The 27907-nt window shown below is 43.6% G+C and overlaps 1 protein-coding gene across 2 annotated transcripts in view; it reads left to right on the top strand.

Annotated features, from left to right (window-relative positions):
- The window catches only part of LOC134575834 (membrane-spanning 4-domains subfamily A member 15-like), a 170320-nt gene that overhangs the window by 65098 nt on the left and 77315 nt on the right, over positions 1 to 27907 (top strand). For both annotated transcript variants that reach the window (XM_063435268.1, XM_063435269.1), the window contains exons 4-5: positions 374 to 430; positions 1944 to 2048. In XM_063435268.1, coding sequence (XP_063291338.1) covers positions 374 to 430; positions 1944 to 2048 — 162 coding nt within the window. The remainder of the gene's footprint in view (positions 1 to 373; positions 431 to 1943; positions 2049 to 27907) is intronic.

Here is a 27907-nt window from a genome sequence, read left to right as displayed (position 1 = left end):
GTGACAGTTATCCTGCCTCTCATCATATAATCCTTAAAGTAATTTGCTCTATCTAATTTGAGTACATTGTTCAAGAGATTGATTTCAATTCAAACAATGTTTTGTAACTTTTTTCAGTACTATGAATAATGTTGTAATGAAAATAGAGTATTTTGTTAAAAATGTCTTTTGGTAAGCCACAGTGGTATAAATTATATTTTAATCATATTTACTGTAGGTGACATAAATAATTAGGATTTGCAATTTTCTGAGTGTAAATAGGCCCCCTTTTGCAACACATCACATATGAAATTGTTGTGCCTGAACTGCATATATTTTATATTATTATCCTTGTGATTTCACATAAATATATAACAGATTCTTGTCTCTTCAGTACATCATCTCAGGATCTTTGTCAGTTGCAGTAGAGAACAATCCATCCTACTCATTGGTAAGTGTTTCATACACTTATGTTGTATGTACTTATATATTTAATTGTGTTAAATAAAAAGTCCATCAACTTTAAAATCTAAGGCTGTGGTTCCCAAACCAGGCCGTATGGCTCACCAACAGTCCATGATTTATGTATTCTCTATTTTTGATTCCAATTCAGATACTGACAAAACTTGGACTGTTGGTGGTTATTTGAATATTTGAGTTTGCACTTGTATTAACAGTTAGTTATTACCAATTTGGCCCCTAGTGAGTAAGTTTGATTGCTCTATTTTTTTCAATATTAGTTGCTAAAATATATTAGTCCATTAAGGCCTTGTCTCATGACTTAAATCAATTTCATGGATTATTCAATGTATAAATAACAAGCACACATTACTTTTTGAGTGGCACACCCTGTTCACTGTGCTCCATGAAAAGTAGAAGGGAAGCAACTAAACCAATGGTGAGACAATCCTGATTTTGAGGTGCTGTCCTGCCATCCCGCTTATGTTTCTTGGCGTTCACATTTGGGGACACCAGACACAGCACAAGTGCATCAGAAGTACTTGCGCTCTGCAGTGGGCACTATGACCATGAAGGGAGTGCTTTAGCAGCTCTCTCTACATAGTCAGGATAGCTGGGGGCTGGCCTGGTCCCTTTTTTGTGGTGACACTCACTTTTTTGGCGAGACCACCTCTTTTATGGGCGGCACAGGGTATTGTGGGTATCGCTAGTGACGCAACACACATCACTGGAGACACCTTTCATGACTCTGTCCACCCTGTCCAATTTTGGTTGCATGTATGCTGTGATGTTCTGTAGTGAAATTATATCAAGTTTAGACTGTATTTTCATACCTAGTTTTGTGCCACCTCCAATTTTTGAGTAGATTAAAGAGAAGTGGACTCAGGACAGAACCCTGAGGAACTCCACTTACCACTTTTGTCCAAGTTTAAACTTTTCCTTTTACAACTACTCTCTGCTCTTCTATCTTGAGGCTAGTGTTCTATCCAAGAACATGATTTTAAATCTAAACCAGCTGCTTTCAATTTTAATTGTAACTATACACACCTACTCTGTCACATTTTACCCATCATCTGAATTCCTTTTCACATACCCCTATCCACCTAGTCATCTACACCTACCATTCCACCATTCACATAGATCTCCAAACCTATATATAATAATCAACCTTTATTATCCATCAACGTAGTCAAATCCACCAACCCACCCTCCCACCGTTTCATACATTAATCACAGACCTTCATATACACATTACACATAGGTGCACACAGGCAAATAACATATGCAGCTACATTTGAAAGAAATCTCCATGTTTTGGCTGGTATAGAATGTTGGAAGTAAAAAGTGTGTCCCACCAACATTTGTACTGTTGGAGCTAATTATCATTACTAGGAACCATGTATCTAAAGAGTTTTGACGAAGAGTTTTAAATAAAAGTCTGTCAAACCCCAAAAACATAATATCCCCTCTTGTATCTCTTCTTTTTTTTCTTTTTTTCTCTATAGGTTCAAGGATTCCTGGCTATGAATATCATCAGCTGTTTGATATCCTTCCTTGCAACTTGCTTTTTCATAACGGATGCATGCATCAGTAACACAAAATACTACCAAGTAAGTAATTATGTAGATATAAAAAAAAAAAACTCAGTGTTAAGGTGATGTGCTCCACAGAAAACACAAAGGGCAAGTGCAGCACTAAAAATTATGTAGGATAACACTTACCCCTTAAAGCATGTATCAGGGCAGCATGTAGATATATAAAAGGAAACAAAAAAATAGTGCGATTCTGTGTGGTAAATACAAATTAATATTAAAAGTGTATGCATAAAAACTCATATTTAAAGGATCCTTTTAAAGAGATAAAGGCTCCAAATGTGCAGATTTCTGGGCCTTTGAAGCGGCAGCAAAACCTTCAATAAAAATCCAGAAGTTTATATAAAATGGGATACAAAAAAGTTGAGCCTAATGGTGCAATATTGTTTGGTTTAAAACACTCAAAACAAATATCCCCAATGAATTCCTGTTTACCTTAGTTATGAGACCATAAATGACTGGCTCCAAGTTTGTAGACTTATTGTCAGATATAGGGTGACAATGTCCTCCTATGAACCCAGGATTCAGTTTCCAGGAAGAATTCACTAGTAGGTGTTGATTTCAGCAAAGATGTATTAACTATAAAAATAATTAAAAAGTATTTATTTTATAAATAGTAATAACTATAACAAATAAATAAAATCAATCAAACATGGATCCTACCTCCGAGACACCTTTTATCTGTCCACCAGATTTTCTCAATCAGTATCCTGCTTGTTCTAGGTTCTCCTAGGTTTTAAACATTCCTAGTGGGAGGTGATTTTAGGAGTATATAAGGGTTGTTGTCATTAGCTTGGCTAATATAGATTGGTTGCTTCATCTAAGTGTTGCTTCTAAGTGTGTGTGGTTGGAGATATTCTGGAGAGTTTTACAGAAGCTTCAACTGTCTAAGATTTGTGCCTAGAGTTTTCTTTGTTACTGTTACAGGTAAGATTCATCTGTAGGAAAAGGTTACTGATTGCACAAGGTTTGATTTCCTGTTGGTAATTATAAGGCATTTGATTTGATTAGGTAGCTACTTGCTATTGATTGCTGTTTAAATTAGCTATTGTTTGCTAATAAGCAGAGGCCTACCCAGGTTTTAAACATTCCTAGTGGGAGGTGATTTTAGGAGTATATAAGGGTTGTTGTCATTAGCTTGGCTAATATAGATTGGTTGCTTCATCTAAGTGTTGCTTCTAAGTGTGTGTGGTTGGAGATATTCTGGAGAGTTTTACAGAAGCTTCAACTGTCTAAGATTTGTGCCTAGAGTTTTCTTTGTTACTGTTACAGGTAAGATTCATCTGTAGGAAAAGGTTACTGATTGCACAAGGTTTGATTTCCTGTTGGTAATTATAAGGCATTTGATTTGATTAGGTAGCTACTTGCTATTGATTGCTGTTTAAATTAGCTATTGTTTGCTAATAAGCAGAGGCCTACCCAGGTTTTAAACATTCCTAGTGGGAGGTGATTTTAGGAGTATATAAGGGTTGTTGTCATTAGCTTGGCTAATATAGCTTGGTTGCTTCATCTAAGTGTTGCTTCTAAGTGTGTGTGGTTGTGATACCGGAGAAACTGACGTAAGCCAAGCACAGAGAGATGGACACAGGTTTCTTCAGGAAGGAAGAGATTCTTTATTCGATTCACCGACCGGGACTCAGAGGGACTAATGTCACCAAAAAACAGCAAAGTCTGAGTCCTGATCATACAGTGTAGGTCCCTTATATAGGCATGTAGCTCCTCCCATAATCAGTTCAACCTACACATACTCTTATCTAATCAACCGAATAGAGACTAAAATCCTGTTTGACCACATGGCTTGCCCAGCACAATGGAGGAGGGGAAATACTCGTATATCCTGTATTCCTACTTATGCTCCTTACACTACTGATTGTTTCTTAGCTACGTGTAACTGACTTAACTGGTACATCAACATATGCAAATGCACATACCATGTGGCAATCTTGTCCTAGTAAATTTATTTTTACTGAGATTCCACCACATTCCCCCCTTTGATGCTTCTGATATTTCACAATTCCAGATGCATCACTTAACCATAGTTTGCTTACACCTCAGGTTGCTATGAACCAGACCAGACTTTGCGACTCCCTAACGATATGAATCCCTCAACATTCCTCTTCCTGTACTAGTTCTCCCTGATTTAGAGCCTCATACCTATATATAGCCATTATCTGTGCAGCAGCCTTTCTCTCTGCTATATTCTCTATAATGCTCTGCACAGACCTAACTACCAAAGGAATCAGACATGGTAGGAGAAGGCACAGCATCAAAATTAGCATGACTCCACCTACCAATGCCTTAAGTCCTCCAAACTGCTCATACCAATTACCAAACCAACTACTTGTATTATACCCTTTCCATACCTGGGTAGGCACATGCGCTAGTTTAACCATATGGCTAGTAAGCTCAGCTATTGCTTGCCCTTCATCATCTATTGAAGACAACAATTGCTTAGGTTGAACTTCCCACATACACCTCCCTCTACTGCCAATAGGTAATCCAAGGCTAATCTATTTTGGTAAACGGCTGTCCTCATCCTAGTATTGTGTTTCGCTAGGAGATTGAGCGCTTGTGATGTCTCATTGGTAATTATCTCAACCACTGCCTGTAACCTTATAATGCGGTTGAGCATATATATTGGGGTTCTATATCCGAAAGTACCATCTTCTGCCCAAGTGGCTGGCCCATAATAATCTATGATACGCTGGGGAGGCCATTCATTATCTTCCCAGGTACCTATCTCTAGGGGTCCCCTTTTCTTCCTATGATTCACATCATATACTTTAACTCCCAAAGTCTCTCCTGTTTCAATAGGCAACAATAAGAAGGATGGTTTGAGCATACCTAACACACATACCCCTTCCCAGTCCTGTGGTAACTCCGAATAGGCCTTCTTACCACAGATCCAGTACAAATTTGCTGGGGCTTTCCAACTAGATGTAATAGATAAATCAAACCACACGTCCTTTAAATTGGCATATCTTGCAAACGGGTTAGGTGGTTCTGAGACATTTGAAGCCGACCACCAGGTTGTATTCTTTGTAGTATCATCATAAGCTTTTTGCCCTAGACAAGTTAGTTCTCCTACAGATGTGTTAAACATTATTCATTTTCTTGCTATGAAAACATAACCTATAATGGAGGTCTTTAATCGCCACTCAGATTTACCTCTAACACTCATTTGATAATCGGCTTGAGAAGATGTTATCTGTTCAATTGTCTCAGAACCAGAATACATTACCTCCTTTGCTTCCCAGGGCCATTGGTCTCCCATATTAGTACCTCCACACACATAGAAGTTGGTCACATTAAGACTACCAGCAATACTCTCGGCTAGATCAATAAACAGGTTCTTAGCATTATGGGGGATCTTATTTTCTACACTCATCTCTTCATACAAAGAATGGAAAACCTGATGAGTTTGGGATGCTACGGTATCGGTCTCTATCCCTATAAATAATATTGTCCCAGGATCTAAACCCGTCCCATATATCTGAAACCCAAATAAGTTACCGAACCTATCTAAAAATTGTTCAGGATTATTCATAAGTATATGGACTGGGTTACATTCCATAGACTTACAATATGGTTTGGTAGGCAACTTAGTAACAATCATATCCTTATCTACTGTCTGTCCCCAAGTTGCCCACCCCACACAAGACCAATATGGGCAATAATTATAATCCCTATCTGGGCATTTTGGACTTACGTACTTATTTTTACTACTGGGACAAATATACTTATCGTTAGACCCATACGTTCTCTCCCACTTAAGATCCCCACATACATTCCACGGCTTTCTACCACTTGATATCGCTTTACATGCATCAAATAGCAGAACACCCGAAGAATGTACGGTTTCTAATACAGTTTTATTTATTAGGGTCCCCTGTGGATCTCCATTCCTGAGGGTCAACCAAATTGTACGGGGTTGATACTCTGGATTGAAGCACTTAGGTTCGCCTACTCCTAAATGGCATACACTATACTCTATACCTAAGTATCTACACCTTGATACATATCCTTTACATTCATATTGTGAATGCCAAATTAGGGTCTGGGAAATTTGATTACCTGTTATAGTAGTCTTAATGCAAACCTCACAGCTAGGTGTGTCGGTACCTCTACCTTCCTGAATAATAAAAAAACATAAAAATACACATTATCAAGAGCACTTATTTCGACATCTTCATCCTCAGTCTTCGTCCGTGCGATGGCACCTCAGCTTCCAGGTTGTAAGGGCTGCAAGGAATGGAGTTCTGCAGGTCCTCTCTTCCCTTCACAGAGGTCCCTTCGAGACACCCTGGCTATGTCACGTGGGTGAGTGGTCTGGCTTTATTATGGCCGACAAAACACTCACTTACTGATCTCTTTAAACACACTTGTAATCCCAATATCTCCTCGTTACTCCGACTGAGTCATGTGCTTTAACCGGATCTTGCAGGGATTCTCTGGATCTGGTGTAGCTTGCCAAGAATCTACTGCTGCTGGTTTAACCCTGGAGTGATGAATCCACGGAGTCACTTCAGCCACCTTTATTGCTGTAGGGGTAGACAAAAGAACAACATAAGGACCCCTCCACTTAGGCCCTAACGGTATACTGTTCCACTCTTTAATCCACACTTGATCTCCTGGATGATAGCTATGAACAGGGGGATAAATATTCACAGGTAATCTATCTTGTACCCATTTCTGTACCTCCTCCATAGTTTTACCCAACTCTACAACCTGCTGCCGGGTAATTCCTTCTCCCAACTGACTCAAATCCCCCCTTAAGTTACCAAGTACGGGAGGTGGACGCCCATACATGATTTCAAAAGGTGAGAGACCCATCCTTCTGGTAGGTGTACTACGAATACGTAACAGAGCTATAGGCAAAAGAACATTCCACTTAAGTTGAGTTTCTTGACACATCTTTGCCAATTGGTTCTTAATAGTTCTGTTCATCCTTTCCACTTTCCCAGAACTCTGAGGTCTATATGCCGTATGAAGCTTCCACTTAATACCAAGCATATGAGTCAGTTGTTGTAGGCACTGGTGAACAAAGGCTGGACCATTATCCGATCCTATAGAACATGGTAGTCCATATCGGGGTATTATTTCTCGCAACAGGAATCGCACAACTTCTCCTGCTTTCTCTGTACGAGTGGGACATGCTTCTACCCAACCTGAGTAGGTACACACAACTACTAGTAGGTAGCGATGTCCGCCGGATTTAGGCATTACCGTATAGTCTATTTGAAGATCGGACATAGGGAGTCCCCCCATATACTGGACTCCCGGTGGTTTCACTGGTCCTTGCTTTGCGTTATTCTTAGCACATATTACACATCTTCGTACAATGGCTTGAGTCAAGTTGGACAATCTTGGTATGTAGAAATGTTTTCTGAGAGATTCTTCCATACTATCTCTTCCAGAATGTGTCCCGTTGTGATAGTTCTGGACAATTTCTACAGCTAGTGATGCTGGAATGACTATTCTTCCATCTTCTAACTGATACCATTTGTTCTCCAGGTATTTCCCAGCTTCTGTCTTTAACCACTCTTCTTCTTGAGCTGTATGAACTGGAGTCCATTGAGACAGGGGAGTCGGTATAATTGCAGCTATATGTTCCACATATTCCTGTCTTCCTGATTCAGCGGCACGCTTAGCTGCATTATCTGCCATCCGATTTCCTTTGGTTACGTCACCATCTCCTTTCAGATGCGCCCGACAATGTATAATACCAACTTCTTTCGGTTCCCACACGGCTTCCAGTAGTTGCAATATTTCAGCTGCGTACTTAATTTCTTTACCCTCTGAATTCAATAGTCCTCTTTCTTTATACAAAGCTCCATGGACATGAGTGGTTAAAAACGCATACTTGGAGTCCGTGTAGATATTCACTCTTAAACCTTCTGCCAATTGTAACGCTCGTGTTGGTGCAATTAATTCTGCCTTCTGTGCCGATGTTCCTTTTGACAATGGCCGAGCTTCTATCACCTTGTCTATGGTAGTCACTGCATATCCTGCATAGCGAATCCCTTCTTTCACATAACTACTGCCGTCCGTATAATACTGGACATCAGGGTTCTGGATAGGAAAATCACGAAGGTCCGGTCTACTTGAGAACACTTCATCCATCACCTCCAGGCAATCATGTTGACTCTCAGTAGGTTGTGGCAAAAGGGTAGCTGGATTCAAGGTATTAACAGTCTCTAAATGCACTCTTGGGTTTTCACACAACATAGCTTGATACTTAGTCATGCGGCTATTACTAAACCAATGATTGCCTTTATAGTCTAGCAACGTTTGTACTGCGTGCGGAACTCGCACGTAGAGTTCCCTACCCAGAGTGAGCTTATCAGCTTCGGCTACCAGCAGGGCGGCGGCAGCTACAGCTCTTAGACAAGGTGGAAGACCACTGGCCACTGCATCCAGTTGTTTGGACATATATGCAACAGGTCTTTGCCATGATCCCAAGTACTGTGTCAATACTCCCACAGCCATTCTTCTTTGCTCGTGTACATATAAGTAGAATGGACGTGTATGATCAAGTAGACCTAATGCTGGGGCACTCATCAAAGCCTTCTTCACATCTTCAAATGCCTTTTGCTGTTCAGGGGTCCACAGGAAGGGATCGTGTTCTGTACCTTTTATAGCTGCATAAAGAGGTTTCGCCAATATCGCATAACTGGGAATCCATATCCTACAGAAGCCTGCTGCCCCCAAGAATTCCCGCACTTGTCTTCTATTCTTGGGTATTGGTATTTGGCATACAGCTTCTTTTCTCTCTGGCCCCATTATCCTTTGACCTTCAGAGATATGGAATCCCAGATACTTGACAGTTGACTGACACAACTGAGCTTTCTTCCTGGACACCTTGCATCCTGCCTTCCAGAGAATGTGTAGTAGATCATGTGTTGCTTGCTGACATATTTCTCTTGTAACTGCCGCTATCAACAAATCATCTACATATTGCAATAGTACACACTCTCCTGGGATGGACTTGAAATCCAGTAAGTCTTGACTTAAAGCTGATCCAAATAGGGTGGGTGAATTTTTAAACCCTTGGGGCAGTCTTGTCCAAGTCATCTGTCGTTTCGAGCCCGTTACAGCATTTTCCCATTGGAATGCGAAGATACACTGGCTTTCCGCAGCAATTCGAAGGCAAAAGAAGGCATCTTTGAGATCTAAGACAGTGAAATAGGTAGCCCCGCCCGGAATTAAAGCAAGCAGGTTATATGGATTGGGCACAACTGGGTGTATACTTACGACCGCATCATTGACTGCTCTCAAGTCCTGCACAGGGCGATACTCATCTGTACCGGGCTTTTGAACAGGCAACAATGACGTGTTCCAGGGGGAAGTACAGAATTTTAGGATACCATACCGTATGAACTTATCCAGATACAATTGTATATTCTTCTTGGCCTTTTGTGGGATGTGATATTGCCGTAAGCTCACTGGATAGACCCCAAGTTTCAGTTCGATTCGAATTGGTGGAATATTGCGAGCAAGTCCTGGTGGGTTGTTCTCTGCCCACACTCCTGGTATATTAAACAAGGATTCATCACTCTTAGGGTTTTGGCTAGTCAACGCTGTATAAAGTCGCCACTCTTCTTCCTTTGGTACAGATATTGTCATTATACCTGAAGGTCCATTGAACTTTAAAGATGTTGTTCCATTTGGTAGAAACGTTATCTGCGCTTGTAGTTTTGACAACAAATCACGTCCTAACAGTTGGACTGGACATTCAGGCATATAAAGGAATTGATATTTTACTACGTGGCCTCCCAATGTACAGAGTCGACTTTTAAGAACCGGTTTAGCAGCACTCCTTCCAGTTGCTCCTATTACGGTGATAGTTCTTCCGGATGGAGGAGCAACTAGGTCAGTCACCACCGAATGTTCAGCACCAGTATCGATCATGAACGCACTCCTTTTCCCCCCTATTGATACATCGACCATAGGCTCCGCTCGGCCAAGGGGGATGGAGCCCGGTCGGTATCAATAGTCCTCCATGACAGTCCTCCGTGTCAGCCAATCCTACAAAGTCCCTATCTTCTCTATTGCGGGATCTCTGCGCTGCGGGATAGTATCTGTCTTCTCTAACACTTCCTCTATTACTACCATTACTCCCTCCAGGACCTCCTCTACCTCTCGCTCTGCCTCTATAATTACCATATCCTGCCCTAGGTCTGTCTCTCTCATACTGTTCCCTTCGCGGACACTCACTTCTCCAATGCCCTTCTTGCCTACAGTATGCGCACTGATTTCTACTCAGGGGTTCCCCATTCCACTTACTTACGCCTCTATCTGTTCCCCTATATACTTCCTTTTCCCTTCTATCTACGCCTGCGATTGCTACCGCTAGCATATCTGCCTTTCTACGCATCTTGCGCTCTTCCTCTTTCTTTGTCTCTGTTTCCCTGTTCATGTACACTTTATTCGCTACCTCCATTAGTTGGGTTATGGACATCCCTACAAACCCTTCTAACTTTTGTAGCTTGCGCTTTATATCTCCGTAGGCTTGACTAACAAAGGCAGAGTTAACCATCCGGGAATTCTCAGGGGCCTCCGGATTAAAGGGGGTATACAAGCGGTATGCCTCCAATAATCGGTCATAAAAGACACTGGGCGATTCATCACATTTCTGCAATACCTCAGCCGTCTTAGACATGTTAATCGCCTTCTTTCCTCCAGCTTTCATGCCAGCAATAATAGCGTCCCTGTATGCTTTTAAATGGGCCATATCTGCGCCATTGATATTCCATTCCGGATCAGTGTTTGGATAATGTGCTGCGGCCCATGCTGCCGGATTGGCTTGATTTTGTGTACGGGCCACTTCTTCCAGCGCTTTAATTGCCGCTTGGTTTATCCTTGTCCTTTCCTCGTTATTAAACAATGTCAGAAGCAGTTGCTGGCAATCAGCCCAAGTGGGATTATGTGTCTGGACTATGGAGGTAAACAAATCCGTCATGGCTTGAGGCTTTTCGGTGTATGAGAAGTTATGGGTCTTCAAATTAAATAGATCAGTAGTTGTGAAGGGAACATAAACGAATACTGGATCAGCATAGTGTATTTGGCCATCACCGTTAATGTGTGTCGGGCCAGGTGTCAGTCGAAGTGGCATTTGATAATGTCGGGGTTGTAGGGTACCGGTCAATTGTCGGGTTAGTATGGGGCTTCGTTTAGGAATGTCAGTTAGGGGTTCCGGTTGAGGGGTAGTAAGACAAGGGGATGGGGACGCTTTACTGAGGGGGAGGTCGGTGAGTAAAATATTCCGGGCTAGGCTAGGAGGAGCCTGACCAGGAACTAGAAATGACGCCAAATCTGGGTAGGTGGAGTTGGCAGAGGTAGGTACTGAGAGGGGAGGGTTTAAAACAAGAGGGCTGGGCTCTGAGCTAGAGGAGGAAGTAGGTGGGGACAACGGGGCAAGGGGAGGAGCGTTTCCAGCAGCATAGGGATCTCAGACTCAGGAGGCGTGTCCAAAATGGGCGTAATTACGGCCTTAAAGGACAAGCGAGTCCTGGCCACCATGAGGCGACATTGTTCCTCGTGGCATACTCGGATCCATTTTGGCGAGTCTTTTACGGCCTGCCTCCAACAATCAATATATGGAAACTGGCCGTAAAGTTCAGGCCTACCTGATACAGCCACGTGTACACGCTGTACCAGATTAGGATCCAAACTGCCACGTGGCGGCCATGCGGCAACCAAAGTAGGCCATTCCCTACTACACAATGTAATCAAGCGTGCTGGAGACATCTTTACCCCAAAATCACATACTGTATATCCCTTTTTAAAATTCTTTATCATACATCATAAGGGATCCAAAATCGTCGAATCTGATGCGCCCATACTTAACAATGGAGCGTCGTTTCCAACAGAAACTATACAAACACTCTACCAACGGTCACACCCGTTCCCTCGGCAACAGCACCACGTGGTACAGTTACTAAGTGAAACGCACACAACAAAACACTCAGGGAATTCCCGTACACACACAGCTGTTACACCAGTCACTAAGTAACTAATACTGTGCCCTTTGGCGAAACTATACGGTCACCCACGCTATAATTCCCTATATTTGAATTACCCGTCTATAACATACCCCAGTAACATCGTCTTTACAAACAGTAGTTACAGTACGGTTAGCATAGGTTAAAGTACAATTTACAGTCACAGTACAATTAGTAGTGGTTATGGTGTTAAAACATGCAACATAGACGACAATTATTAGTACTTATTTACAGTATCAGTAATTATACATGGTTATGGTACTGTGCGCTATAATACAGTTACACACTATTCACACTCTCGCTAGACGGCAGAGCTCACGCTATCTAGCAAGATATACACGCTACTACAACAATCTTTAACACATTTACAATTCCCAACTAATCTATTGGCCAGTACCTTGATGGACTACCTAAAACTATCTACATACATTTTGGTTAGCCACACTGCCCAAGCACCACATATAGTGAACTAGAGGGCGGAATTTACAACAGCACCCTTTTAGTCTATTTACTCTATCAAAAATCTAGTGGGTTCCAAATTTACACGCCTTCCCACTTAGCCAAGATAGGTTGAGATCTAGCGGACCGAATTTACACAGACGCCACTTAGTCTCCCGGTCCCTCCGACCTAGCGAACAAAATATACACCCTAGAACGCTAGTCTAGACAAGACACCGGTGTCCGGCTAGGGCTATTTACACCAGAACCCCGCCTGACTCCAAACCAAAATTAAACAGGCTTACTAAAGGGCGTTTAATTGAGCGGTGCGCCTTCGCTCCTTCCCTCCACTGGAGGGGGCAGATTCCAAATAACCCCTTATGGGCCTACCGCACAATGGGTATCCAATACCCCTAGTGGGTCCGCCATCTAAAACAGCGGTCATCTTACCTCCTCGTTCCTGAACCTGGGTTCACACTCATCGACGGGGGCACCCAAGCACTTACTACGTAGAGGCCGATGATCTCCTGGACAACAGACCAGTGGCGCCGAGACGAAAGGAGGTCCACGCAGAAGTTCAGGGGTGCAGCCGTAGAGAACGTGGGCAAAGATAGACCGTCTCACGCCTCTGCTTCTCAGCTACCGTTGAACGATGAGCTTCCCGGCCAATGCACCAAATGATACCGGAGAAACTGACGGAAGACAAGCACAGAGAGATGGACACAGGATTCTTCAGGAAGGAAGAGATTCTTTATTCGATTCACCGACCGGGACTCAGAGGGACTAATGTCACCAAAAAACAGCAAAGTCTGAGTCCTGATCATACAGTGTAGGTCCCTTATATAGGCATGTAGCTCCTCCCATAATCAGTTCAACCTACACATACTCTTATCTAATCAACCGAATAGAGACTAAAATCCTGTTTGACCACATGGCTTGCCCAGCACAATGGAGGAGGGGAAATACTCGTATATCCTGTATTCCTACTTATGCTCCTTACACTACTGATTGTATCTTAGCTACGTGTAACTGACTTAACTGGTACATCAACATATGCAAATGCACATACCATGTGGCAATCTTGTCCTAGTAAATTTATTTTTACTGAGATTCCACCACAGTTGGAGATATTCTGGAGAGTTTTACAGAAGCTTCAACTGTCTAAGAGTTGTGCTAAGAGTTTTCTTTTTTACTGTTACAGGTAAGATTCATCTGTAGGAAAAGGTTACTGATTGCACAAGGTGTGATTTCCTGTTGGTAATTATAAGGCATTTGATTTGATTAGGTAGCTACTTGCTATTGATTGCTATTTAAATGAGCTATTGTGTGCTAATAAGCAGAGGCCTACCCAGGTGTTAAACATTCCTAGTGGGAGGTGATTTTAGGAGTATATAAGGGTTTTTGTCATTAGCTTGGCTAATATAGCTTGGTTGCTTCATCTAAGTGTTGCTTCTAAGTGTGTGTGGTTGGAGATATTCTGGTGAGTTTTGCAGAAGCTTCAACTGTCTAAGAGTTGTGCTAAGAGTTTTCTTTTTTACTGTTACAGGTAAGATTCATCTGTAGGAAAAGGTTACTGATTGCACAAGGTGTGATTTCCTGTTGGTAATTATAAGGCATTTGATTTGATTAGGTAGCTACTTGCTATTGATTGCTGTTTAAATTAGCTATTGTTTGCTAATAAGCAGAGGCCTACACAGGTGTTAAACATTCCTAGTGGGAGGTGATTTTAGGAGTTATATAAGGATTGTTGTCATTAGCTTGGTTGCTTCATCTAAGTGTTGCCGCTAAGTGTGTTGTAACAGATCCCTACCAACCTCTGGTGGATGTGAAACAAACAAGGGAATTACAACTTACACATCCATTCGTTCCATTCCTCTGTTCGTCTGGTTCCGTGCGAATTTCACGTGTAATACAGAGGTGGCCGCCATTTCGGGACTTTGCACGTGTTCGCGGCCATCTTGTGTGCGAACAGCGGTGTTTGCCTGTAACCGCATGGAACTGAAAACGGATACGCAAACAGGCGAACACCGCTGAATCCTCCAGACCTCCATAAGTTCGTACGGAAACTACCGAACGTCCCCTCGTTCGGTAGTTATATGCAATCATCTATGGGGATTCCAGCGAACCCCGCGATTCGCATGGATGGCAAGAGTATCATACCTTTTTACCGTGCGAACGGAGACCGACCGCAAGGCCAAAACTCATGGAACTAATTTCGGCTAGTTGGTCTGTGCGGTCGGTCAAAACTTTGGAACGTTGTATCTCCCGAACTGTACATCCGAATGGGGTGATTTTTGGATATATTGTCCCCCTGAAGGAGAGCTATCCAGCGCTACCGGATTTAAAGCTGTACCCCCTGTTTTTGGGGTACATCCAGAACTGGTGGAAAAATGTGGACATTTTAATTGGGTTATGTAGTTATCTGAGGGGAGGAGACGTGGGGGTGTTACCATCTGTATTATTGGTTGTTTTCATCCTCCCCCTGGGAGTGTTCTGTGTGTATCTATTTCTAATAAAAAGCAGGCTGGGTGTTCCAGTCCTCAGTTCATCTTGACCCTTCAAAACGTAGCCTCGTCTCGTTCTTGGAAGGGGATTATTTGGGAATATTATTCTGCTCCTGTTTACAGCTGAACCTGCCTCTCACTCTGGATATCGTGGATGGGATTACATCAGCCTACTTCTCCACAGCAGCTTGCAGGGAAAAAGGACGTCCTCAACGGCAGAAACCCTCTCTCTATCTGGGTAGCCGTTACATTGGTTGGCAGCGGTGGGATGGTTCTTTTACCCAAGGAGCAAGTGCTGAATGGAGTTTCAGTATGCCAAGCTGAAAAGACCCACACTGAAAGATCTATTGGAGAATCGTGGTAGGAGTGCCAGTAACAGACCAAGGAGAGAGCTGATAGCTGACCTACTGGAGCTGGACGAAATGGATAGATCCATGGAGGTAACTGAACCTATTGCACCGGTCAGCGAGAACGATGTACTCACTGCTATTGTACAGCGAAGATTAGCATTATATCCAGAAAAGACCACGGAGCTAATAGACAGACTGTTCAAGAACGCAAAAGAGGAGATCGAGACTAAGAGGAGGCAAGACACGGAACATGTATTGGCTCAACAAGCTAGTACACATATAGTTCCTACTCCTCCTCCCGTTGCTGCAGGGAGGAAAATACCATTTACTGCATTTAAAGCGTTTGCAGAAAATGAGGAAGAAATTGATGGATATTTGGCAGATTTTGAGCGGCAGTGCTCACTGCACCAGATACCCCCAGACCAATGGGTTACTATTCTGGCTGGAAAACTTTCAGGAAAAGCAAATGAGGCTTTTCGGGCACTCACGGCCGAGGATATCACACAATATCAGCGGGTGAAAGCCGCACTACTCACCCGATACGCAGTCACCCCAGAGGCGTATCGCCGTCGCTTCCGGGAGTCCAAAAAGAAGGCAGCGGACTCCCACATGGAATGGGCAAACAAGCTACAAAGGGTGGCATCACATTGGATGCAAGGGTGCAATGCTAACACCGGAGAAGAAGTGCTACAGTTGTTCTTGATGGAACATTTCTTCCAAGATTTGGCGGCGGATACACAGGATTGGGTGAGAGATCGCCGCCCAGCCAACTTAAATGAGGCAGCACGACTAGCGGACGAATATGTGGAAACGAGAAAAGTGAGCCAAGGTACTACACGACCAGCACCTAGAACAGAGGCCCGCACCCCAACCTACGCTGCACGCACAGAATTCCGGGCCCCAGTACCCCCAGGACCTCCACGTCCTCAGGGGTCTAACAACCAGCCCCGGGAATCCTACAAAGTGACGTGTCATCGCTGCGGCAACCTGGGACATATTGCCCGTGTTTGCCCGTTGGGATCAGCCAATAATAACTGGAGGCGCACATCTAACACCGAAAGCCCGTCTTCACGCCCCGCTGCTGCTCACTGCCTGGAAATTGAAGGGAGCCCTGAGGAATGCCTGGGAATATTATATGAGGCCAACCCCATACAAGCGGCTTCCCCAGATAATCGCCAGCACCACCGTCAGGAGGTGCGTGTAAATGGACAGATAGCACAAGGCCTAAGGGACACTGGCGCTACCATCACTTTAATACAAAAGCATCTGGTGAAACCAGAACTGGTATCTAATCGTACTGTTGCTGTTCGGGTCGCAGGGGGGGCTGTCTTTCGCTTACCCACCGCCCGGGTACACTTGGATTGGGGAGTCGGGTCAGGAAAGACCACGGTGGGCATTATGGACAACCTACCTGCTGAGGTCGTGTTGGGCAATGATATTGGTCCTCTAGCCTCAGCCTTTTTACCCACTACTGCTGCGGCTTGCCCCGTGACCACCCGCTCACAGACCCGTATCGAGGACGATCTGCCAACAGGTCGGGAGACCCAGGTAAGCCACCGACAGACACCTAGTAATAACCCTACAGAGAGACCGCTAGCTTGGGACACCCCAGAGGAGTTTGGGAGGGAAACTAGACAGGACCCCACCCTCCGAAAGTACCGAGAACTAGCTGACAATAGAGGGGATGAGCGGGAACGTTTTATGTGGGAGGGAGACCGATTATACAGATTAACCGAAGGCAGGAAGAGAGGCTGTGCTCCTTCGCAGAAGCGCCAATTAGTGGTACCCAGAAAGTACCGATTGGAGCTTCTCCGAATTGGCCACGACATTCCGTTAGCAGGACATCTAGGGGGTAACCGCACAACCTACAGAATCACTCAGACCTTCTTTTGGCCAGGAATCTCGAAGGACGTGCGCCGTTACTGTAGCACTTGTGATGTATGCCAGAGGGTGGGGAAGAGAGGGGATCATCCGAAAGCTCGACTGTCCCCTATGCCGGTGATCGAGGAACCATTTAGCAGGGTGGCAGTCGATCTAGTAGGACCCCTACCTAACCCCAGTCCCTCTGGTAAGAAATACATTCTTACCGTGGTGGACTATGCCACCCGCTACCCAGAAGCCGTCGCTCTGACGAATATCCAGGCTGACACTGTCGCCAGTGCTCTAGTCGGGATATTCACCAGAGTAGGATTTCCCCAGGAAATCTTGTCGGACAGAGGGACCCAGTTTACCGCAGACTTAACCCAGCAGTTGTGGAAGGTCTGTGGTATTAAGCCCCTGCTTAGTTCACCGTACCACCCCCAGACTAACGGTCTCTGTGAACGCTTTAATGGTACCCTAAAGCAATTGCTACGGACCTTTACGGCGGAATACAGAGACTGGGAGCGATTTTTGCCACACCTCCTGTTTGCTTACCGGGAGGTACCGCAGGAGTCCACCGGGTTCTCTCCCTTTGAACTGCTCTATGGACGGAGGGTGCGAGGCCCCCTCGACCTCATCCGAGAGCACTGGGAGGGAGAGACGGAACACGAAGGTGTCCCCATCGTACCATATGTGCTAGAAATGCGGGACCGTATGGAACAGTTAGCCCGGATGGCCCGGGATCATCTCCATGCGGCCCAGGGTCGGCAGAAACATTGGTACGATCGGAACGCTAGGCTGAGAACATTCCAGGTAGGACAGAAAGTTCTAGTACTTAAACCCGTTCGAGGAAATAAATTGCAGACCTCCTGGCAAGGCCCCTACAAAGTAGTAGCACAGGTCTGTGACACCACCTATATCATTGCCAGTAGCAAGGACGAAAAGATACAGAAGTCCTTTCATATAAACCTATTAAAGGAATACCAAGAACGGCCCGAAGACATAGCCGCCATATGCATCCCCGCCACTGAGGACCCTGACAGTCTCCCCATCCCTGATCTGTTAACCAACCCCGAGCCCAAAACTTTGCTTAATACAGTACAGCTAGGGGAGCGATTAACTCCCACAGAACGAGAACAACTCCAGCAACTACTAGTTGAAAAGAGATTAACCTTTTCCCAGGAGCCAGGTTACACACCTGTAGCGACCCATTACGTAGAAACCCCAGGACAAGCCCCGCTACGACAAACTCCCTATAGAATTCCCGAGGCTGTAAAAGAAGAGATGAGGAAGGAGATTCAGGAGATGTTAAAACTAGGGGTTATAGAGCCATCCGACAGTCCCTGGGCATCTCCCGTCGTCCTAGTCCCCAAAAAGGACGGGACGACCCGGTTCTGTGTCGATTACCGACGCCTCAACGACCGAACTGTGACAGACGCATACCCCATGCCCCGAGTAGACGAGCTATTGGATCGCATGGCCAGGGGACGCTATCTGACCACCATTGACTTGTGCAAGGGGTACTGGCAGATTCCCCTGGCCAAGGACGCTATCCCTAAGTCGGCGTTTGTCACCCCGTTTGGCCTGTACCAGTTTAAGGTCATGCCTTTCGGGATGAAAAACGCCCCAGCTACTTTTCAGCGCTTAGTGGACCGCCTCCTTGATGGCTTCCAGGACTTCGCTTGCGCATACCTGGATGACATTGCGATCTATAGCGAGACTTGGGGGGAACACCTACAACACATAGAGACTGTGTTGGATCAGATTAGGGCCGCCGGCCTAACTCTGAAGCCGGAGAAGTGTAACTTTGGCATGGCTGAAGTCCAGTATTTGGGACACAGGGTGGGGTGTGGGAAACAACGACCAGAACCCGCTAAAGTAGAGGCCGTAGCCAATTGGCCCACACCCCACACTAAGACACAAGTGTTAGCATTTTTAGGGACAGCAGGGTACTACAGGAGATTTGTCCCTGACTACAGCGCCATCGCCAAACCCTTGACAGATTTAACAAAGAAGAATTTACCTAGAGTAGTCCTGTGGTCTCCCGCCTGTGAAACAGCATTCCAAACCTTGAAACAAGCCTTGATCAATGCACCTGTTTTGTCTGCCCCCGTCCCTAACAAAAGATTTGTCGTCCACACAGATGCGTCCATGTACGGACTGGGGGCAGTGCTAAGCCAGGTCGGCGAAGACGGGGGCGAACACCCTGTCGCGTATCTCAGCAGAAAACTGTTACCTAGAGAAGTGAGTTACGCGGCAGTGGAAAAAGAGTGCTTAGCCCTGGTCTGGGCCCTAAAGAAATTAACCCCATATCTGTATGGTCAAGAATTCACCTTAATCACTGATCATAACCCCCTTGTATGGCTGAACAGAGTAGCTGGAGATAATGGACGCTTACTGAGATGGAGTCTCGCACTACAGCCATACAATTTCTCCATCCAATACCGCCCTGGCAAGTTTAATGGGAACGCGGACGGTCTGTCCAGACAAACAGAACTATTGCCCTAACAAAGGACCGGACAGCCCCAAGTTGACCCGAAAAGGATCAATCCGGGTCTGCCGGAGTGTTCCACAAAAGGGGAGCTGAGTAACAGATCCCTACCAACCTCTGGTGGATGTGAAACAAACAAGGGAATTACAACTTACACATCCATTCGTTCCATTCCTCTGTTCGTCTGGTTCCGTGCGAATTTCACGTGTAATACAGAGGTGGCCGCCATTTCGGGACTTTGCACGTGTTCGCGGCCATCTTGTGTGCGAACAGCGGTGTTTGCCTGTAACCGCATGGAACTGAAAACGGATACGCAAACAGGCGAACACCGCTGAATCCTCCAGACCTCCATAAGTTCGTACGGAAACTACCGAACGTCCCCTCGTTCGGTAGTTATATGCAATCATCTATGGGGATTCCAGCGAACCCCGCGATTCGCATGGATGGCAAGAGTATCATACCTTTTTACCGTGCGAACGGAGACCGACCGCAAGGCCAAAACTCATGGAACTAATTTCGGCTAGTTGGTCTGTGCGGTCGGTCAAAACTTTGGAACGTTGTATCTCCCGAACTGTACATCCGAATGGGGTGATTTTTGGATATATTGTCCCCCTGAAGGAGAGCTATCCAGCGCTACCGGATTTAAAGCTGTACCCCCTGTTTTTGGGGTACATCCAGAACTGGTGGAAAAATGTGGACATTTTAATTGGGTTATGTAGTTATCTGAGGGGAGGAGACGTGGGGGTGTTACCATCTGTATTATTGGTTGTTTTCATCCTCCCCCTGGGAGTGTTCTGTGTGTATCTATTTCTAATAAAAAGCAGGCTGGGTGTTCCAGTCCTCAGTTCATCTTGACCCTTCAAAACGTAGCCTCGTCTCGTTCTTGGAAGGGGATTATTTGGGAATATTATTCTGCTCCTGTTTACAGCTGAACCTGCCTCTCACTCTGGATATCGTGGATGGGATTACATCAGCCTACTTCTCCACAGCAGCTTGCAGGGAAAAAGGACGTCCTCAACGGCAGAAACCCTCTCTCTATCTGGGTAGCCGTTACATGTGTGGTTGGAGATATTCTGGAGATAACCTGGAGGTAATCTTAGGTATTCAGGAGGATAAATAAAAAGTTAAGATTTGTTTGATTTAAATTATTTACCTCATTGGAATGGCAGACTTAGTTCAGTGTAATAGTTGCTATGCATTTGTTTCGCGTTCCACTTTTTGGAGGTTTGGTTGTTGTCTAATCTGTAGACAGTTCTCTATCTTGTGGCAGGAGATTGTATTTTTGAAGTCTGAGATTTGTAAATTATCTGGTAAACAAACTCAGGCTGGAACTGCTGCAAAGCCACTGCCGCAGAGACATACTAGGAATGGCAGATGGATTACTGTAGGATCTGGTAGACTTGGAGTTGTGGATAAAAGGCATATTGCACAGTCTGTTGCTCTACATAATTCATTTTCTGCACTTTCAGAGTGTAGTGGTGTTGTGGAGAGAGGCACTGAGGGTAGTGGTGTTGTGGAGAGAGGCACTGAGGGTAGTGGTGTTGTGGAGAGAGGCACTGAGGGTAGTGGTGTTGTGGAGAGAGGCACTGAGGCTAGTGGTGTTGTGGAGAGAGGCACTGAGGCTAGTGGTGTTGTGGAGAGAGGCACTGAGGCTAGTGGTGTTGTGCAGAGAGGCACTGAGGCTAGTGGTGTTGTGCAGAGAGGCACTGAGGCTAGTGGTGTTGTGCAGAGAGGCACTGAGGCTAGTGGTGTTGTGCAGAGAGGCACTGAGGCTAGTGGTGTTGTGCAGAGAGGCACTGAGGCTAGTGGTGTTGTGCAGAGAGGCATTGAGGCTAGTGGTGTTGTGCAGAGAGGCATTGAGGCTAGTGGTGTTGTGAAGAGAGGCACTGAGGAAAGTGGTGTTGTGAAGAGAGGCACTGAGGAAAGTGGTGTTGTGGAGAGAGGCACTGAGGCTAGTGGTGTTGTGGAGAGAGGCATTGAAGACTATGGTGAGGCCTAATAGAAAGCAGTTGTTGTTGGGGGATTCCATTATAAGAGGTGTGGAGATGGACAATGGTGGTCTTGTGAGGTGTCTTCCCGGAGCCACTGCTCACAGAGACAGGAGACATATCTGTAATATTGTTAACCAAGCAAAGCAGGAAGGGGAATTGGATGTACTTGTTCATTTAGGGACAAATGACTTGGCTTGCAATGAGGTTTCAGAGGTTAAGGAAGTTTTTAGTGTTTTTGCCAATGATATGCGGCAGGTTGCTTCCACACTGTCATTCTCTGAAGTTCTGCCTGTGCATAACACTCAGAATGACAGGCGGATGCGTATTAGGGACTTTAACTTGTGGCTTGGTGAATGGTGTCGGGAGCAAGGATTTGGCTTTATTGCTCATGGTAGCTCTGTTTGGAATGGAAATAAACTGTACAAAAAAGATGGTTTGCATCTTTCTCAAAAGGGAACAAATGTTCTCAGTGAGCAGTTCAGAGGTTTTGCTAGGATGTATTTAAACTAGGAGGGGGGGCAAAAGGGTGATAAAACATCAATCCAATTGTCCCCCAAAACAAGGACATTAAAAAATGATAAGCTTAGAGTCATGTCTACAAATGCTCGCAGTTTAGGGAATAAGATCCATGAACTTGTGGCAATAATGGCAACTGATAGTGTAGATTTAGTCGCTGTTACTGAGACATGGTATAATGAGAAAAATGACTGGGACATAGCAATACCAGGGTACTCTTTATATAGAAAAGACAGGGAAGGCAAGAAAGGGGAGGGGTGGCCCTGTATGTAAAGGATAGCATAAAATCTAGCCTAATCTAGCCTAATAAAGGATAGTGAGGCGAACATAGAATCCGTTTGGGTTACGTTAGAATTTGGTAATCACACAGTAACTTGTGTAGGTGTGATTTATAGGCCCCCAGGACAAATTGAAGAGTTAGATAATCTACTAGTTGAAGAAATAGCTAAAATGACAATGAAGGGGGAAGTTATCATCAAGGGTGACTTTAATCTTCCTGATGTGAATTGGAAAACAAAAATAGCTACTTGTGCCAGGAGCACACATATTCTAAACTCCCTACTGGGATTGTCTCTAAAACAAGTCGTTGAGGAGCCAACTCGTAAAGAGGCCATACTAGATTTAGTGTTAACAAATGGAGATTTGGTATCAGATATTACTGTAGGTGAAAGTTTAGCATCCAGTGATCATCAGTCAGTGTGGTTTAATATAAGAACAGTGTCACACCACACAAAAACAAAAGTTTTAGACTTTAGAAAAACAGACTTTTCTAAAATTAGAATATGTGTAAAGGGGTCATTATCAGACTGGAGCAATTTAAATGGCGTCCAAGAGAAATGGGATTATTTAAAAGTTGCACTACTGAAGGCAACAGAAAATTGCATTAGGCTTGTCAGTAAAAGCAAAAAATTCAAGAAACCACTGTGGTACTCCGCAGATGTGGCCAAAATAGTAAAAAACAAAAAGTTAGCATTTAGTAATTATAAAAAAACCCAGAGTGACGAAGACAGAATGACCTATAAGATTAGACAGAAAGAGACTAAGCAAGTTATAAGAGCTTCCAAATCACACACAAAAGAGAAAATAGCACAGTCAGTAAAAAAGGGGGACAAAACTTTTTTTAGATACATAAATGAGAAAAGAAAAGTAAAACAAGGATTAGTTAGATTAAAAACAAAAGAAGGAATGTATGTAGATGAGGATAAAGGTCTAGCTGACTGCCTCAATGAATATTTTTGTTCGGTATTTACAGATGAAAATGAAGGAAAGGGACCTCAGTTAAGAAAAAGGATAAATGAGTAATTTATGACACGTGAGTTTACAGAGGAAGAGGTTCTATTTCAACTGTCAAAAGTAAAGACAAATAAGTCAATGGGACCTGATGGAATACACCCAAAGCTATTAAAAGAGCTTAGTGGTGTACTAGCAAAACCATTAACAGATTTATTTAACCAATCATTGATAACAGGAGTAGTCCCAGAAGATTGGAAGTTAGCAAATGTTGTGCCCATTCACAAGAAAGGTAATAGGGAGGAGTCGGGCAACTTTAGGCCAGTAAGCCTTACTTCAGTAGTGGGGAAAGTGATGGAAACCATGTTAAAAGATAGGATTGTTGAACATCTAAAAACACATGGATTTCAAGATCAGAGACAACATGGGTTTACTTCAGGGAGATCATGCCAAACTAATCTTATTGATTTTTTTGATTGGGTAACTAAAATTATAGATCAGGGTGGTGCAGTAGACATTGCTTACCTAGATTTCAGTAAGGCTTTTGACACTGTTGCACATAGAAGGCTTATCAATAAACTACAATCTTTGAGTTTGGATACCAATATTGTTGAATGGGTAAGGCAGTGGCTGAGTGACAGGCAACAGAGGGTTGTAGTCAATGGAGTATATTCGAAGCTTGGGCTTGTCACCAGTGGGGTACCTCAGGGATCTGTACTTGGACCCATTCTCTTTAATATTTTTATTAGTGATATTGCAGAAGGTCTTGATGGTAAGGTGTGTCTTTTTGCGGATGATACTAAGATATGTAACAGGGTTGATGTTCCAGGAGGGATAAGCCAAATGGAAAATGATTTAGGTAAACTAGAAAAATGGTCAGAGTTGTGGCAACTGACATTTAATGTGGATAAGTGCAAGATAATGCATCTTGGACGTAAACACCCAAGGGCAGAGTACAGAATATTTGATAGAGTCCTAACCTCAACATCTGAGGAAAGGGATTTAGGGGTGATTATTTCTGATGACTTAAAGGTAGGCAGACAATGTAATAGAGCAGCAGGAAATGCTAGCAGAATGCTTGGTTGTATAAGGAGAGGTATTAGCAGTAGAAAGAGGGAAGTGCTCATGCCATTGTACAGAACACTGGTGAGACCTCACTTGGAGTACTGTACACAGTACTGGAGACCCTATCTTCAGAAGGATATTGATACCTTAGAGAGAGTTCAAAGAAGGGCTACTAAACTGGTTCATGGATTGCAGGATAAAACTTACCAGGAAAGGTTAAAGGATCTTAACATGTATAGCTTGAAGGAAAGACGAGACAGGGGGGATATGATAGAAACATTTAAATACATAAAGGGAATCAACACAGTAAAGGAGGAGACTATATTTAAAAGAAGAAAAACTACCACAACAAGAGGACATAGTCTTAAATTAGAGGGACAAAGGTTTAAAAATAATATCAGGAAGTATTACTTTACTGAGAGGGTAGTGGATGCATGGAATAGCCTTCCAGCTGAAGTGGTAGAGGTTAACACAGTAAAGGAGTTTAAGCATGCGTGGGATAGGCATAAGGCTATCCTAACTATAAGATAAGGCCAGGGACTAATGAAAGTATTTAGAAAACTGGGCAGACTAGATGGGCCGAATGGTTCTTATCTGCCATCACATTCTATGTTTCTATGTTTCTATGTTTCCTTTTCTAGGGAATTGAAGTTACTTGGGCCACCAATCTGGGTATTCCTTTGTGGGGTGTGGGTGTGGATGTGGGGTTGGGTTCTACATCCTCTTACAAGTATCTCAAATGTATTGCATATATATAACCTCATCTCAATACCATGCCATCTATGCCCATCTACCAATATTCAGTGTGCACTCTGGAACGCCCGCTCTATTTGCAGCAATAAAATATCAACAGTCATACATGACCTAGTCATCTCAAATTCTTTCACACTAATTGCACTCACTGAGACCTGGCTGTCCCCCTCTGATACTGCTACTCCTGCTTCCTTATGTTATGGTGGGCTACAATTCCCCCACACTCCCTGACCCAACAACTGTAAAGGAGATGGTGTAGGCATCCTTCTCTACCCTCAATGTACCTTTCAACCAATCTTCCCTTCCCCTGCCCAATCTGCCTATTTAAACGTACTCCTCTAAGAATTGCCATCATTTATCCTGCCCCCTTCCCAGTTATCCTAGGCTATTCATTGAACACTTTTCTTCCAATTCCTGGAGAAAATCTCACTCTGCATCTGACATCCTCCACTATAAATGTATGCTGCGCTCCTATAGTCTGGCTCTTTCCACTTCAAAAGAAAACTACTTCAATTCACTCATAACCGCACTCTCCCGTCAGCCCAAACAACTGTTTCATGATTTTAACTCTCTTCTTCGCCCTGTTGTACCTCCTCCTCCTACTAACTTGTTCACCACAAACTTTGCAACTCATTTCAATGAGAAGATCTTTACAATCAGGAAAGAGATTTCTCATCTCTTTCCATCCACTACCAACCTTTCCCCTAACCACACTCCCTCAGCTGTCCTATGCTTATTTACACCTGCAACAGCAGAAGAGGTTTCTGCTCTGCCCCGTTCCGCCCGCCCAACCACCTGTTCCCTTGATCCTATTCCCTCATATCTCATCCACACTTTGTCTCCTTCTCCTGTCTCTGCATCTCATTAAAATGTTCAATCTCTCCCTCTACCCTTCAAACATGCAACCATTACCCCAATTCTAAAAAAGCTCAGAGTTTTGTATGCAAGATTGACAGACTGCCTTGAATCCAACTCTCTGCTTGACCCGCTTCAATCTGGATTCTGCGCTTGTCACTCTGTTGAAACAGCTGTGACCAAAGTATCCAATGATCTTATCAGTGCAAAAATCCCATGGCCACTACTCTATCCTAATTCTCTTAGATCTTTGTGCTGCTTTTGACACTGTTGAACATCAACTCGTCTGGTTACAAACATGTGTCTGTTAGTCCATCCAATGTACAGCACTGCGGAACTTGTTGGCACTTTATAAATATTAATAATTGAAAAAAAATAAAAAAAAATAAAATATATATATATATATATATATATATAAATATATAGTACATACATCTAATGAAGATTTTATATATATATATATATATATTTTTTTTTTTCATTAGACATATATGTATATTATTATTTATTATTAATATTTATAAAGCGCCAATACATTCCACAGTGCTGTACAATGGGTGGACTAACAGACACATGTGTGTAACCAGACGAGTTGAACACACAGGGATTGAGGGCCCTGCTTGATGAGCTTACATGCTAGAGGGAATCGGGTATAGTGACAAAAAAGGTAAGGGTATGGTAGAAAAGTATGTTGCTAGGATAGTGTTGACTGAGGGCTAGGTGTTGTTTTGATGACAGTTGCATATATATATATATATAATTATATTGAAATACGATGCACTCTTTTTGAAAATATTGATGCTTTTTAATCCATATAGGGTTAACAGGTTGCTATATATCTATATATATATATATATATATATATATATATATATATATATATATATAATTATATTGAAATACGATGCACTCTTTTTGAAAATATTGATGCTTTTTAATCCATATAGGGTTTACAGGTTGATATATATATATATATATATATATATATAAAAAGATCCAACCTCTGGCACTCAACCTCCAATAGTAATAATCCACAGACATATACCCGGGTGCATCCCAGCAGACATGTAAACGAATTGAAGACAGGAGCACTCACTGGGATTTTTCAAATTTGTATTAATAAGAAATCACCACTTCTACATCAACGTTTCGACCCTTCTGGGCCTTTATCAAGACAATGACAGTGTCAAAAAAATGCCTATATATACAGTGAAACTAAATGTATAACTTACCCCATCTGTGCGAAAAGTTTTCTATCCACTTCCGTGTTTCGTGATTGTGCGCATGTGCATGAACGTGCATCCGTGCGTACTGACGTGTTCAAAGTGCGACCCGGTGCGTCTGCGTGTGAACGTGCAATCGTGCGTGCTGACGTCATAATAACGTGCACCGGACACCTACTGTGTCTAAACAACCGTTCCCATGGATACACCTCCGTGACATGTATGTTACAAGGAGGAAAGAACTACTATGTCCAGAATAGACCAGCCAAGGATTAAGTAAAACAATACACCAAGGACTATATTCCAAGCAATAAGTTACTCATGCTCAAACCATGACTCTACCACTAATCTCCATCCTAAAATTAAACCTAGATAGTGTAACATATGTACCGCTATACTATGGATCCAAAAAAATATGTGTATCTATAACCGTGACCGCGCTAAATCCCTAATAAAAAATCCAGTTAAACCACCTGGGAGGCCTATCGTCTCGGCCCGCGGAGGGGTATTAGAACCCCTCGCTAAGTATGTGGACCATCACCTTAAGCCCAGTATCGAGGACATTCCGACCTGCTTGAGGGACACGCAGGATTTTAT

The sequence above is a fragment of the Pelobates fuscus genome, chromosome 10 (genome assembly GCF_036172605.1).
Source record: "Pelobates fuscus isolate aPelFus1 chromosome 10, aPelFus1.pri, whole genome shotgun sequence".
Lineage (NCBI taxonomy): Eukaryota > Metazoa > Chordata > Amphibia > Anura > Pelobatidae > Pelobates > Pelobates fuscus.
Note: the sequence above shows the minus strand (reverse complement) of the source record. Positions and strands in the feature narration are given on the sequence as shown.